Genomic DNA, 16405 nt, shown 5'->3' with positions numbered 1-16405 from the left:
TCTGAATTCAAATCTAGTCTTAGATACTTACTATGTGACCCTAGCCAAGTGATTTCATCCTATTTGCTTCAGTTTCTTCATCTGGAAAATGGTCTAGAGAAGGAAATAGCAAACAATTTTAGAATCTTTGCCAAGGAAACCCCAAATGGAAACACAAAGAGTCAGACACAACAGAACAATAGCAAAAATAATTAGTAAGGCCACTCCTCAGGCAACAAGAAAGCTTATTGCTAATTTCACTTGTAATCAAAGATTTTTTTTTTAGTTCTATAAAGTCCTCACAATGAGAGATGGAGGGAGGTAGGGAGGGAGAAAGCTATAGACAGGTTAAATAGGAAATAATTAACAGAGGGAAGGCACTAGAATTAAGAGGGGTTAGGAAAAGCTTGCTGTGGAAACTGGGATTTTAGTTGAGATTTAAAGCTAGGTAGGTTAGTAATTAAAGATCAGGAGATAGAACATTCCAGATATGAGGGACAGCCAAAGAAAATACATGATCACCTCAATGCCAAATGAAACTTTAGGAATAAGAATTTGTAGAAGTCATATAATCATATTTAAGTTAAATGATTATAATAGCTAATTGCTGTTGAGTAAGTAAGTAGTTTGTTTTTTTTTCCTGGTGTTCTTCCAAATAATTTTATATTCAGAGAATAGTAGATCAAAGGGGAAATCAAGTATTAAAAGTAGAGGCAGAGGACAGAAAGAGAATAAGAAAACATAAATGCAAGGAGAAAACATCTTAAAAGAGAGCTAGAAGAAAAATGGGAAATGGAAAGAGAAGCTCTGCAAGAGAGTATAGAAAAGGCATATAATTCATTAAAAGAAAGATTTGACAAAGTGGAAAAAAAGAAAACAACTTCAAGAAATGTGAATTGGAAAAGGTAAAGAACTCCCAAGAAAGTAGGATTTGTGAATTGGAAAAAGAAAATAACTCGTTAAAAAAAATTAGTGAAATGGAAAAGAATTTCATAGAGCAAAGCAACTCATTTAAAAACTCAATTGGACATATAAAAAAGAAGTAAAAAAAAGTTAATGAAGAAAATAACTCATTAAAAATCAGAACTGAACAAATGGAAATGAATGATTCATTGAGACATCAAGAATCAATCAAGCAAAACCAAAAAAAAAAAAAAAAAAAAAAAAAAAAAGAAAATAAAAGAAAAAATAGAAAAAATGTTAAATATCTACTTGGAAAAACAACAGACCTGGAAAATAGATCTATTTAGGAGAGATAATCTGAGGATTATTGGACTTCCTGAAAATTATGATGAAAAAAGAGCCTAGACACTATTTTATAGAAAATCATCAAAGAGAACTGCCCAAATGTAATAGAATCAGAAGGTAAAATAGACATTGAAAGAATTCATCGAACACCTTCTGGAAGAGACCCCAAAATAAAAAAAAAAAAAACTCCAAGGAATATTATGGCTAAACTTCAGAATTATCAGATTAAGGGAAAATATTACAAACAGCCAGAAAAAAGCAATTCAAATACTGAGGCACCACAATAAAGATCACTCAGGATCTAGCAGCTTCCACATTAAAGGATCAAAGGGCCTGGAATCTGATATTCCAAAAGGCAAAAGAACTGGGAATGCAGTCAAGAATAAACTCCCCAGCTAAGCTGAGTATTTTCTCCCAGGGAAGAAGATGGACTTTCAATGAAACAGGTGAATTCCATTTATTCCTAATGAAAAAACCAGAGCTAAAGAAAAAAATTTGACCTCCAAATATCAAATATAGGACTCAAGAGAAGCATAAAAAGAACTCTTGAGAACTGTATTTCTGTTACTGGCATACATAAAGAGTATGTGTATTATTTGATTTTACCATTATAATATAAAAAAGGGAATTAGAAGTGGAAAGGGGATTGTATCAGAAAAAGGGAAAAGGAGGGAAAATACATCTCAAAGGAAATCTATCATATCTGAGGGAATTAAGGGAGGGGGAGGAACATTGTGTGAATCTTACTCTCATCAGATTTGGCTCTAAGAGAAAATATTAGGCATATTTGGCTTACAAAGAAACTTCTCTCACCTCATTAAAAAGTGAGAAAGGAAAAGGGAAAAGGAAAAGAGTAGGCTAAATACAAGGGAATACAGAAAAAATAAGGGAATGTATAAAAAGGGAGGGACTCAAAGGGGTGGTAGGGATTCTAAAGAGGGAGAGCTGTGTGAGGCAAGTGGTGTCCATAAGTTTAATACAGGGGAGGGGGTAAAGGAAGAAAGAAAAAGAAAAGTATAATCTGGGGATAATAAGATGGCAGGAAATCAAACTTAGTAGCCTTAACCATAAATGTGAATGGGATGAACTTTCACACAAAGTGAAGGTGGATAGCAGACTGGATCAAAAGCCAGAATCCTACAATATGCTGTTTACAGGAAACACATTTTAAAGCAGAGTGATACATAAAGAGTAAAGGTAAAAAAGACTGGAACTTTCTTTTTTTTTTTTTTTTTTTTTTATTATATATATATATATATATTTTATAATATTATCCCTTGTATTCATTTTTCCAAATTACCCCCCCTCCCTTATTCCCTCCCCCCGACGACAGGCAATACCATACATTTTACATGTGTTACAATATAGTCTAAGTACAATACATGTGTGTGAATATCATTTTCTTGTTGCACAATAAACATTAGAATCCGAAGGTACATGCAACCTGGGCAGACAGATATTAGTGCTAACAATTTACATTCCCCTCCCAGTGTTTCTTCTCTGGGTGTATCTACCTCTGTCCATCATTGATCAACTGGAAGTGAGTTGGATCTTCTTTATGTTGAAGATTTCCACTTCCATCAGAATACATCCTCATACAGTATCGTTGTTGAAGTATACAGTGATCTTCTGGTTCTGCTCATTTCACTCAGCATCAGTTGATTTAAGTCTCTCCAACCCTCTCTGTATTCCTCCTGCTGGTCATTTCTTACTGAGCAATAATATTCCATAACTTTCATATACCACAATTTACCCAACCATTCTCCAACTGATGGACATCCATTCATCTTCCAGTTTCTAGCTACAACAAAAAGAGCTGCCACAAACATTTTGGCACATATATGTCTCTTTCCGCTCTTTAGTATTTCTTTGGGATATAATCCCAGTAGTAGCGCTGCTGGGTCAAAGGGTATGCACAGTTTGATAACTTTTTGGGCATAATTCCAGATTGCTCTCCAGAATGGCTGGATTCTTTCACAACTCCACCAGCAATGTATTAGTGTCCCAATTTCCCCACATCCCCTCCAACATTTGTCATTATTTGTTCCTGTCATCTTAGCCAATCTGACAGGTGTGTAGTGGTATCTCAGAGTGGTCTTAATTTGCATTTCTCTGATCAGTAGTGATTTGGAACACTCTTTCATGTGAGTGGATATAGTTTCAATTTCTTCCTCTGAGAATTGAAAGACTGGAACTTTCAAGGGAACTAATGGGAAAAAAAATCAAATGAAGATGGCCTAGTTGTATCTGATCTAAAACTATATTATAAAGCAGTGGTCATCAAAACCACTTGGTATTGGCTAAGAAATAGATTAGTTGACCAGGGGAATAGGTTATGTTCACAGGCCAAAATAGTCAATAACTATAATAATCTAATGTTTGACAAACCCAAAGACCCCAGCTTTTGGGATAAGAACTCACTTTTTGACAAAAACAGCTGGGAAAATTGGAAATTAGTATGGCAGAAATTAGGCATTGACCCACACTTAACACCGTACACTAAGATAAGATCAAAATGGGTTCATGATCTAGGCATAAAGAATGAGATTATAAATAAATTAAAAGAACATAGTATAGTTTACCTCTCAGACCTGTGGAGCAGGAAGGAATTTATGACCAAGGAAGAACTAGAGCTCATTATTGATCACAAAACAGAAAATTTTGATTATATCAAATTAAAAAGCTTTTGTACAAACAAAACTAATGCAGATGAGATTAGAAGGGAGGCAATAAACTGAGAAAACATTTTTACAGTCAAAGGTTCTGATAAAGGCCTCATTTCTAAAATATATAGAATTGACTCTAATTTATAAGAAATTAAGCCATTCTTCTGTTTATAAATTGTCAAAGGATATGAAAAGACAATTTTCAGATGAAGAAATGAAAACTATTTCTAGCCATATGAAAAAGTGCTCCAAATAATTATTGAAAAGAGAAATGCAAATTAAGACAGCTCTGACATACCACTGCACACCTCTCTGATTGGCTAGGATGACAGGAAAAGATAATACTGAATGTTGGAGGGAATGTGGGAAAACTGGGACACTGATATATTGTTGGTGGAATTGTGAATGCATCCAACCATTCTGGAGAGCAATTTAGAACTATGCTCAAAAAGTTATCAAACTGTGAATACCCTTTGATCCAGCAGTGCTACTACTGGGCTTATATCTCAAAGAGATCTTAAAGAAGGGAAAGAGACCTGTATGTGGAAAAATGTTTGTGGCAGCCCTTTTTGTAGTGGCTAGAAACTGGAAATTGGATGCCTATCAATTGGAGAATGGCTGAATATGTTGTGGTATATGAAAGTTATGGAATATTATTGTTCTGTAAGTTATGGCCAGCAGGATGATTTCAGAAAGGCCTGGAGAGACTTACATGAACTGATGATGAGCAAAATGAGCAGGACCAGGAGATAATTCTATACTTCATCAACAATACTATATGATGATTAATTCTGATGGACATGACTCTCTTCAACAATGAGATGAACCAAATCAGTTCCACTTGTTCAATAATGAAGAGAACCAGCTACACCCAATGAAAGAACTATGGGAAATGAGTGTGAGCCACAACATAGCATTTCCACTCCCTCTCTTTTTGTCCACTTGCATTTTTTATTTCCTTCTCATGTTATTTTTACCTTATTTCAAAGTCCGATTTTTCTTGTGCAGCAAAATAACTGTATGTATATGTACACATATATTGTATTTAACATATATTTTAACATATTTAACATGTATTGGTCTACTTTCCATCTGGGGAGGGGGTGAGGGGAAAGAGAGGAAAAGTTAGAAACAGAAGGTTTTGCAAGGGTCAATGCTGAAAAATTACTCATGCATTTATCTTGTAAATAAAAAACTATAATAAAAATTTTTAAAGTTGTGGATTATTTCTAATAGCTTTTTAGTAGAATCTCTGGGGTTCTCTAAGTATACCATCATATCATTTGTAAAGAGTGATAATTTGGTTTCCTCATTACTTACTCTAATTCCTTTTTTCATCTTTTTTTTCCATCTCTTATTGCCAAAGCTGGCATTTCTAATACAATATTGAATAGTAATTGTGATAGTGGGCAACCTTGTTTGACTCCTGATTTCATTGAGAATGCCAGTTTATCACTATTATATATGATGCTTACTGATGATTTTAAATTTTTAAATTGATACTACTATTTTAAGGAAAAGTATAGGTTAAATGCCAAGAAGGAAATGTACTCCTTTCTGTCTCTATTTAGTTTTCTCCAAAGATATATCATACCTAACTTTTCTAACATTCTATTTACTTCTTTAACTTCTTTCTTATTTATTTTTGTTTTCATTAAGCTAGTTCTGAAAGTGCAAGGTTGAGATCTCCCACTATTATAATTTTGCTGTCTATTTCTTCTTGCAACTCTCTTAGCTTCTCCTTTAGGAATTTAGATGTTATACCACTTGATGCATATATGTTTAGTATTAATCTTGCCTTATAATGCTATCCTTTAGCAAGATATAGTTTCCTTTCCTTCCTTTTAATTAGATCAATTTTTGCTTTTGCTTGATATGAGATGAGGATGGCTACCCTTGCTTTTTTGACTTCACTTGAAGCATAATAGACTCTGCACCAGCCTTTTATCTTTACTCTGTATGTTCCACCCTGCTTCAAGTGTGTTTCCTGTAAACAACATATTGTAGGATTCTGGCTTTTAATCCAGTCTGCTATCAGCTTCTGCTTTATGGGAGCATTTACCCCATTCACATTTATGGTTAAAACTGCTAATTCTGTATTTCCTACCATCTTGTTATCCCCAGATTATGCTTCCCTTCCCAGTATTAAATTTATGAGGACCACTTATCTCACACAGCTCTCCCTCTTTAGAATCCCTCCGTCCCCCTTAGAATTCTTCCCCCTTTCTTAAACCTTTCCCTTACAATTTCTGTATTCCCTTCTATTTAGTCTACCCATTCCCTTTTCTGCTTTTCCCCTCCCACTTTTTAATGAGGTGGAAAAAGTTTCAAAGAATAACCAAGGTTGATTCATCTACATCTCTATTTGGTATATTCATGTTTTCACACTTTCAAAACCATCTTCAAATCAAGAAATAGGCTTTCTACTATGGAAAAGACAGTGAGCTAGGTACAAGGGAAGTCAGATAGAAGAAAAGTACATAGTTTCTTGCCCTCAATTATTTTTTATCCTGATCTATGATTTCATTTGTTTAGGACACTTCTAGGGAGAAAATTCCCTTTACCAATGCAGTCTAGCAATTTAAACAATGTAAGTCTTAGAAAATTCTTTGGGGCACTGTGAGATTATAAATATAAAAATAATAATAGCACCTGCCTCACTGAGTTGACTCAAATAGCTAAATGGTACAGTGGATAGAGCACCGAGGATCAAAAATTAAAATCTTTAGACACTTTTTACCTCTGTGACTTTAAGCAAGTCATTTAACTCTCTTTGCTCCAGTTTCCTCATATGTAAAATGAGTTGAAGAAGGAAATAACAAATCACAAATAATTGATAATGACTGAACAACCACAAAGACGGGATTGTAAGGATCAAAGATTGACATACAAGAATGTGTATATGTATGTGGATGCATAGTGCTTTGCTAACCTTAAAACTGATATATAAGCATTATTTGGTTGTTATAAAAATTACTCCTTAAGACTTTTTTGCATGTGTTATTAAGCCTTGCCAAGGATCACTTGAAAGAAAAATAAAAAGTATTTCATCCATTCTGCTAAAAGTCAGCTCTTGTGCTTAATCCTGATGTAGAAGTGGCTCTGAATTCTTAAAAGCTATGACAAAGGCCCAGGAGGCCTTCAAAACTGAAAGTTTTTGTAAGGTTTTATGTTTCTCTCATGAAAAAAGAGCTAGCTAGGCCAGAAAGATTCAGCTCAAGAAGGTTTGTCACTAAGTTGTTTTTATTTTTGTTTTTGTTTTTCACTTTGGCCTTTTTACCATAGAAATTAATGATAGCCCAAGAGGGATTGAACTACTTAAGTCTCATAGTTCTTTTTTTCTATTCTAATTATTAATTTTTGATTATAAATATACATTTTATTGAATAATACACATACTTTAAAGCTATATTTCCAAAAGCTGTTAATCTCTGATCAAAATATAGACTTTAAAGATTTCTCTTCCATGCATATATTAAAATTATGCAAGATTCTGTAGTAAATGGAACCATAAAGATCTTCAATGATCCTATATTGACCAACATCATTTGAAGCCTAAAATGAAAGTATTTTCAACAAAGATGTCTACCATTGTTACAGAAAATGTCATTTGCAGAGGGGATTTCTAGAAATGGAGAGTATTAGATTATCTTGTTTGTGGATGGCAGTATATTGATTGTATCAAGCCCAAGAATACCATGGGGCCTCTTCAATTAAATGCAAAACTATTTTCAAAAAAGAAAATTTAAAAACCTATATGATTTCTTAAATCTAAGCAATCACATAGAAAAAACAAAAATTGTGGAAAATGCTTATTTTTTTCAGACTAAGCCATGTAGTTTGGATGGGCAACCCATTGTCTTAATATATAGTTATTTATATCTTCTTAGACAAGCAGTGCTTTCAATAATCCCAAGTTATTCTCTAATAGAAAAAATCCATTTTTGCATCAATATTTTCTTGTTGATGCTGACTAGTTATGAATTATAGGAATCAACAATATAAAAATCAAAATTACAAATAATTCAAAGGATAATGGACAGATGCAAAACAGATATTAATGGAATGCAACATATTGCCAACAAATTTTTTTATGAAAAGTAATAGAAAATATATTATGTAAGATGAATAATATGATTAGAAAAGTGCTTGGCCCTAAAACATACTGAGGGATAGTGGACAGACTGAATGATATACAGATTTCTTTGGAGTACTAAAAGAACTTAAGTTCATTGGGTAGGCCTTGACTGCATTGGGTAGGCGCTCTATGAGGGATTAGCATGAGGATATGAATCACAGAGGTTAAAAAGATATAAATGTAATGATGAAGAAAGACCTAAATTAGTAAGTTTGTGACTCCAATAAATTATTGATGTGTTGATGTTCTCGGTGAGAAGTCATGGTATTTTTACATTTTGCTTCTGTATAGGATTGCTGATTTTATTTTGCTTAGTCTGCTAGATTAGCATTGTTCTTCAAATAGAAATATGCAATGCATCTTCAGAAATCCAAGACTTGATGAATTATCAGGGCAAAAGATTCCATATAGATGCTACATATTGTTCATGGCTATAATAATAATGTAGCTTACCAGAACTGAATACCATTTTTTGCTTCTGATTCTTGTCCTGCATTTGAAAATATTTTGATCCATCTTGGCAACTCCACACCTATATACTTTATACAACTTAAGTATTGATAGCTGAGTTACTTGAACTTTTTTCATCAACAGAATAGTTTACTTAACTCAATGGTTTTATGCCTACATCATTGGAGCATAAGTTCATGGAATTTTCATCATTCCAAAGACACCAAATTATTTCTTCTTTTTTTCCCACTCTAAAATCAAATGATCCCCTTTTCACTTTTCCATATTTTCTGCATTTAATGAAAGAATATATTCCAGTCCTATTATCACAGATTTCTCTTGTTGCCTTTACACCCTTTCTTCTTTAGAGCCAATATTAGTTTGATATTTGTGAAAACGTTGTCAAAACATATATGATAAGAACACTTTCCTTATTCCAAAGACCATCAGCAACATTCATTACTAATTTCCCACCTAAACTAAGACCATGATTTTTATCTGCTTTTAGGATTGGTTCAGCCTGATAAAGTTCAAACCAAATAAAATAACCCCTGATAATTTCTCTGCACCATATTTTATAACCAGTTCTACTAATAAGTTTACCATTTAAGAATTGGTTACTATCAAAATATTCATACATCTATTTATCAAAGCAGCAATATTCCTCCAAAGGAGTATATGAGGGAAAATTTTTATTCAATTGATCTAGAAGAGGTTTCAATTATAGTAAATTTGACTGATTGATCTAGATAACTGTTATCTGCAAAGCAGATATGAAAATATTAATTCAAACATTTTCCTCCTAATTGTATTGCTAACAAAGTCTACTCTATAATACATTCCTCTCCTGGGATGACAAATATATATACTCAAAAGGAGAATACCAAAACATTCTATTTTTCATACTGTAGCTTGCAAGGTGACATTTTTTTCTGAGAAGCATAATAATTTGTTCCATCAACAATTAATTTGAATGTTTTATCATCAAAAAGTAATTCAAAGAACTCCACTGGATTTAGTTTCTCACTTTTGAGATTCAAAATTTCAGAATCCAATGCTGACCAGCTGGGGAAATAGGGCTGCATAGTTCCTTTGATCCACTTCTTTTCTATAACAGCAGTTACTTTCTGCTTTTTTTCTAGCAGGGTTCTGACTCAACTTCATCTTCTTCATCAACATCAGAATCACCAAAGAATGTGAGACCTCATAGCAATTCACTCTTGTTTTCTCTTTTTCTCCCTTATGATTATGTTAGAAATATGCTACAAAAATAAAAAGGGCTCAGGAGTATATGAAGTAAGTTAATTTATTTATGGTTCTTGGAAGAAATGGTTGATCCATAAAGGGCAGTCTCTGGATAGATTGAAGCACATAGACCTAGGAATGAACCTTTTATTTCCTATCCTGAGGTGCAAGGTCCCTCCCTCATTGCCCCAGTTGACTGGGAATGATGAAATTAACAGACCTCTTAGTCTTCCCATTGCATGTTCATTCTTGATATATTCTCCCTCCTTCATCATACAACTCATCTTCAAAAATGAGAAAAACTCCTCCTTTGGGCAGAAGTTAATATTAACTCATTAAGCATACAAACTCTGTGCTTGCAGTTACCTTTCACTTCTTGTTTTGGGATGATTTTTATCACTTTATCAGTTCAGTGGCTCAATATCTTGTTTTGTTCAACTAACTTGGTCAGCTGACATCCCCTATATGGAAATAAAGCTCTATAGGTTTCTCATAATATCACCTGCAATATATTCCATTGAAGAAATATATGTTCTAGATCCCAAGATTATGGTCTTTAAGATCCCCCAAAAAACTTTTTTTCCAGCTTGTGCAGAAGGGCCAACAAGGAACTGAGGTGAATAATCTCTTCTGAGTGCACTAGAGACCTCTTCCTGTGGGTATGCATCTTTAGAAATTTTTTTGCTTTGGAAGCAACATTCTATATTTAATCATGATCTCTCCAGTAAGCAAACCAAAGTTCCTAAAAATTTTCAGCATCCCATTCTCATTTCTGTTCTGAGTTGCGTCAAAACGTTGCCACTCTTCTGAAACAAGGAACTAGTCTCAGTCTTCACTGATGTCTTGGATTGAGTAGAATTAAAACCTGATGCAACCCTCTCTGAGGAGTTTCCCCAATGAGAAAGACTTACAAAACAGGGATAGCATTCTCTTGTAGAGGATAGAAATGCTGAGATCCACATTTTACTAGCGGCATTGTGACTCCTGGGATGCTCCTTGATTCTCTGTCTCCTCTGAGAAATCAAATCTACTGTCCAGGTTGGTTCGGTTGTTGCTCCAATTCCACCAATATAGTGATTATTTCCTCTCTGTTTTATAGGAAACATGTCTTCACCCAAGCCTGAAACTCCTGGGACAGGGTAGGCAAAAATTACTCCAGCATCAACTCCATAATCTGCTCCTTTGTATATGGCTCAGTCTTCAGCCACTAATAGCAAGTACCCATTGTTGGCTCAAAGCTTCTAGGGGCCTGGTTGTTTTGGGGTAGCAAAACTGTCTGAAACACTGCCAAAAAATATCCTGGGTAAGGCAGTTGTTTTCTGGTTGGCTGGATTCCTGTTCCTATGTATGGTCTTCTTTCCCTTTCAAAACGTCCTTCTGCTCCTCTGGAACTAGGACAGAAAAACCTTATGACTTCTTGAGATTGAATATCACAAACCCTCCAAAGGGTATCATGGTTCATTCATTGAAGAAGCTTTCTAATTTATGTAGAATAATTTGTATTCTAATTTGTATCTAAATTGTATAATTTGTATTGTATATTTGTAATAATATTGTATTTGTATTTAAAAAATCAAAAAGAATTTTTAAATGCTTTCAAGTCCAGAATATCTGGGATAAATCCGGGTTGGATCACCCTGAGCAAATTATTTACTCAGTAACCATTCATTCAACTCTTTGTGGCTTGAAGTTGCAAAACAATTGCCCATTTGTATAAGTGGAGGAAATTTCCTTGCTGGGAGTTCCCCACACAGATTGACTCACAGGTGAGGACCACCAACAATAAAAAGGGACCATCTTAGAGCTAATTGCTGGAGGATAAGAGACAATGGAGTATAGGGCCTCAAGACAAGTGGAAGACAGGCTCTTTGAAGCAGTTTGCAGTCTATATTTGAAAAATACTGCAGTCTGAGGAAGAGAAGGAGGGCATGTTTCTGGTGATCTGGAGTGAAGTTTCCTTTGAAAAGTTAGATATCAGAGGAACCCTATCTTCCCCTTTCCTCAGCACCAAGAAGGGGGAAGAGGAAAAGAGAAAACTCTGTATGTGTGCATATGTGGGGGAGATCAGCCAGGCTAGGCCGCAATACCGGGGAACTTGAAGAGGTTTCACAGAATCAAGAGTGGAGCAGCTACTTCGTACAGGAGAGATAACATCACTGTGTGTCTGGTGGTGTGGTGTGGTGACAGGGAGGGGGGCGGGAGGAGGGGAGGGAGGGAGGGAGAGAGAGAGAGAGAGAGAGAGAGAGAGAGAGAGAGAGAGAGAGAGAGAGAGAGAGAGAGAGAGAGAGAGAGAGAGAGAGTCTGTAAGTCCTTCTGTTCTGCAGTTTCCTTAGACAACGGGAGGAGTGAGGGGCGGTACGGCGCTGCCCAGAGAGGAGGAGAGAGAAGGAGGCGGTGGCGTGGCGTGGAGGCAGCTATGCACCGCGCCCCGCGCCTCCCTGCCCCCGCCTCGCTAGGTGAGCCGGGCCGCCAAGCGCCAGGACCATGGCCATGGGCACCTTGGGGAAGGCGAGAGAAACTCCGCGGTAAGTGTGAGGCCTTTGGATAGGTGGACTGAGGTGGGTGAGACACCCCTTTCCAGTCCTCCCGCTACATCTCCGCGACAGTCCTCCCGCCGTTTGCTTAAATGCATCCAAGACTGGCACTCAACTTCTTGCTTCGGGCCCCCTTGCCGGCTCCCTGTAATCTGGGTCTACGATCAACCCTCCAGTCTCTTTCCCCCCGATCCGCTTTCCTCTCTCCTTACCCGAGCTTTGGGGAAGATGCTGCGTTAGGGGTGGGCACAAGGGGTGGGCACGACATTTGTCCTAAAGCCCTGGGACTTGGGGAGACTACGGCACAGAAAGCACGCGAAAAATCGTCTTGAACTCCCGCTGCCCCACTCAGGCAGGCATCGATGGGGAAGAGGGAGCCTTTTGGGGCGGCGGGATGGAGGCAGAATAAAACTTAGCCGAAACCCACTTTACTTTTTCTGCAAGTGTCAAGATCATAGCTAAGGACCACTGAGCGGATCTTTGATCTCGCCGTCTCCTCTCCACACTGTCCTTTGCGCTTCTTGTCCTTCCTTCTTTCCCCGGGCACTTCGGGAACTAACTGAACTCCCTTCCCGGCTGCCACCCAGCCAAGTTTCCGTGGACCGCACCTGCAGCATTCGCAAGGGCCACATGTCGCCACCTGGCGGCAACTAGCGAATAAGAATGACCTGGAACCGGGCCCCAAAAACTTATCCCTGAACAGATAACTTTTAGAACCTTTGTGGGTCGTGCAGCATACAGGAGACCTGGCCCCTTCGCTCAAAAAGATTGTGATCTGATGAAGGGAGATAGAGAAATGTTGGCGGAAACCTGTCAACTTTTACCTATCAGCTAACAACTACTCAGACCTGCTTACTGTGAAAAGGTTTTAAAGCCTGGAAGGATGAAAGGGTGAATGTGAATAGGTGTGAATATGTATGTGAGGGTGACCTGGCTTGGAGACTGGGTTCGGACTGGTGACACATGACATAAAACCCCATAGTGCAGACAACTTAAGCTGCTGTAGGTATCACTGTTACCAACAGCCGTCCAGTTCTGGAACACTGATCCTGGGAATACAAAAAGTAAAACAACCCCTGAGAGAAGGACTTAGAAGGTCTTCACTTTCCATTGAAAATAGAATTGTGGGCATTTTTCAGTTTTCTCATTCTAGCCCATCTCCGGATTCCGGGGCTGTGGTTCAGGCTGAAAGGTATGCCATACAAACTAACCCCATTCCAGAGAGAGTTGATCTAAGAGTATTGATTCAGAACTGAAAAGAACCATAGAGCCTATTGAGCCTAACCCATCCTTTAACACATAAGGCTTGGGGAAAGTTAATAACTAGTCCATGATTACTTACACAGGAAATCTGAGTAAACTGAGTAATTGCAAGTGTTTTATTACAAAATTGGAGGTGTGAACTGAATGGCCAATAAATTGATAATTTTTTAGTGTGAGCATTTGAGCATTTGCAGTTTTGAGCTTGATTTACTGTTTTATTGGTCCTCTTGAGCTAGAGAATGTTAATGCAGATTAAACTTAAGCGTGTCCTGCAAGAGAGTTAAAATTTGAGCAATATACCACACTTTCCAAATTGTTTTTAAGCTATATTGATATGTTGGGAAGGAAAGGAGGTAAGGTATTTCTAAGTACCAGCATAATTTGAATTTTACTCCTTGTGTGTTGAAAAACTAGCTCTTTGCCTATATCTAGTAGGTTTACACCACAGTGCCTTACATGGCACCATTTAAAAACATTCTGTAAATTCTTATAAAAGTATTGTTATCTACAGTCACATCATAGAAAGGGAACATGGAGAAACAGAAAAATCCAGGGATTTGTCATGAGGCCATAAATGGGGTGAGTCAGTGACAAGAGAACCCATGTTTCTTGATTCATAGTGAAAGGAACTCATTACTTGTCAATTTTCCCAGATTTTTTTCCTTCCTCCTGGTCCCTAGCTGAGTTTTGTAATTAGGGCTTATTATTTCTTTTGCTGTATCTCATGTTTAAGACTCGGTTTCTTTAGCTTCTGCAAGATCTGTATTTGCCTGAAATTTCCCTTTATTTCACTTTTCATCTTTCATCTTCAAAAAGTATTGGATTTGAAATCAGAAGACCATTTAAATTCACATCCTAGTTAAGCAACATATAATTTGTATTTAAGTAACTTAATCTTTCTGGGCCTAAATTTGTAAAATGACAGGTTAGACTCAGTACCTTCTAAAGTTTCTTCCAGCTCTAAATTGATAACTAAAAAATGACTGAAGATCCTCCCTCTCCCTAAATATTTTGAGGTCCTAGTTTTTTTCTCCTTTGATGCTTCCCAATCCTTGGACCTATATGCCTTTTCTGATTTTCTCCTATTGATAACTTTTGAGATAACTCCTATTGATAACTTTTGAGAACATTGCCAGACTGTGAGACCATAAAATGGAACGTTAACTAGAGCTCTCTATTTTCATAATGTTTTCATATGGAAAACAGAATAAGAATTATGGAAAGCTATTGCTTCTTCTATTACTTTGGCTGACTGGTCCTGCTTTTTTATCATTGTATTAAACATGTGGGATGAAGAAACAATGCATACAACTCTCAATTATCTGGGGATGAGATGGCATGGGAATGAGACTGAGACGGCATAAAGGAAAAAGAAGTAGCAGATACCTACAGATAATCCAAAGTGAATAGCATATACAGTCACTTTTCATCTCTTTCATCCTAATAGAAGAGTGTTAAGACATAGGGATTCCCAAATCACTCCTACTTAGCTTTGTGATATACTATGTGATTCTACCTGAATCCTAATCAATTTGCCATCTGAATTATATTCTATTGAGGCAAATGTTGTATTCTTTTCTTGATAATTCTTTGATAGTGAGATGGGTGTCATGCAGACCACAATCCAAGATGATAAAATTTCATTGTGTAATTCACAGGTAACAGGGTTATGGAGTCAACCATACTCAATTGTAGGCCAACCCTCAATTAGCCTCATTACCATTTACATTCTCATTACCCTAGATTCCAGTGTAATCCACAGATATTTTTGTATATTTTGGCAATTTTGACAACATTTCAACTTTTTTTCCATCCATCAGTTATCTCAGAACCCCCATCCCTGTTAATTATATATTATTTAATAAACTTGAGAAAACTCCCCATAAAATCACTTTTATCTCTATTTTAAAACTTCTAATCTCCTAGGATTAACACAGTATTAAAGTCACTGCCTATATAATTTGCTAACAATGCAATCAATAACAACACAAAGACATAAAAATGATTTATAGGGTTTTAACTGTGATAAAGCTTGAAGTCAGAATCACCTACTGGAAACAGGTTCAGTAGTTAGTTCACTCAGCATACTATATTAAGTCAAGTCTCTTCTTAAGAATGCCCTTTTCTCTCTTCACAAGATAAATGTTGAGACAATTTTGTGAAGAAAGAAATACTCTCCATTCTGTTCTTTGTCTTCTCTAGCTTATCTCCAGCCATAACAGGAAAATAACTTCTTCAACTTGCATTAAGTCATCACTCTTAATCATCACCCTCCAGATTTATTCCCTATAAAATTATTTTATAAAATTTCTTTGTAAAGTAATAACCAAGAAATGACTCCAAGGCAAGTTTTTCCTTATTGTCTTTTAATTGTTATTATCATCTCACTTCATCTCAAACCATCTTCATTAGCTCTCTTCTCACCAGCTGAAGCACTGTCATTAATGGCTAATCAAATTTGTAGAAACTAAGATTTAATGGGCATAAATCCTATATCTTTTCAATGGTATAGTAGATAAAGTACTGGGCCTGGAGACAAGAAGGTTTGAATTCAAATCCACTGTATTTGACAAAGAATGTGCTAAATGAATAATGATCCCAGAATTAATTATAATTCTTAGCTTTCTCTTCTAGCCAACCTTCTACCAAGAGTTGCTCACAAGATACAAAGTAATTTGACTTGCATTTTTTCTTTCCTTCACTCAACAAGGAATTGATCTACAATGAAATAGCCAAAACAAAGGAGATGAAAAATAGGGAGGACCAATTGGAAATAGGTAGTTCTGGAAGATCAAAAATTGATTATAATTTCCCCAAGGGCTATTGTTTCATACATGTAATCTGAACAGTTTTTTTCCCTTCTCTCATATTATTTTGAAAAT

General features: G+C 36.2%; 1 protein-coding gene across 1 annotated transcript in view; it reads left to right on the top strand.

Annotated features, from left to right (window-relative positions):
- Positions 1-11965: 11965 nt before the first annotated feature.
- RASGRP1 (RAS guanyl releasing protein 1) overlaps positions 11966-16405 on the top strand; it is a 113464-nt gene continuing 109024 nt past the window's right edge. The window contains exon 1 of the mRNA XM_074289232.1: positions 11966-12251. Within this exon, the coding sequence (XP_074145333.1) occupies positions 12211-12251 (41 nt within the window). The 5' untranslated portion in view covers positions 11966-12210. The remainder of the gene's footprint in view (positions 12252-16405) is intronic.

This window comes from Sminthopsis crassicaudata, chromosome 2 (genome assembly GCF_048593235.1).
Source record: "Sminthopsis crassicaudata isolate SCR6 chromosome 2, ASM4859323v1, whole genome shotgun sequence".
NCBI classification, from domain to species: Eukaryota; Metazoa; Chordata; class Mammalia; order Dasyuromorphia; family Dasyuridae; genus Sminthopsis; species Sminthopsis crassicaudata.
The sequence above is the reverse complement of the archived record's forward strand: the minus strand, read 5'-3'. Positions and strand labels throughout refer to the sequence as shown.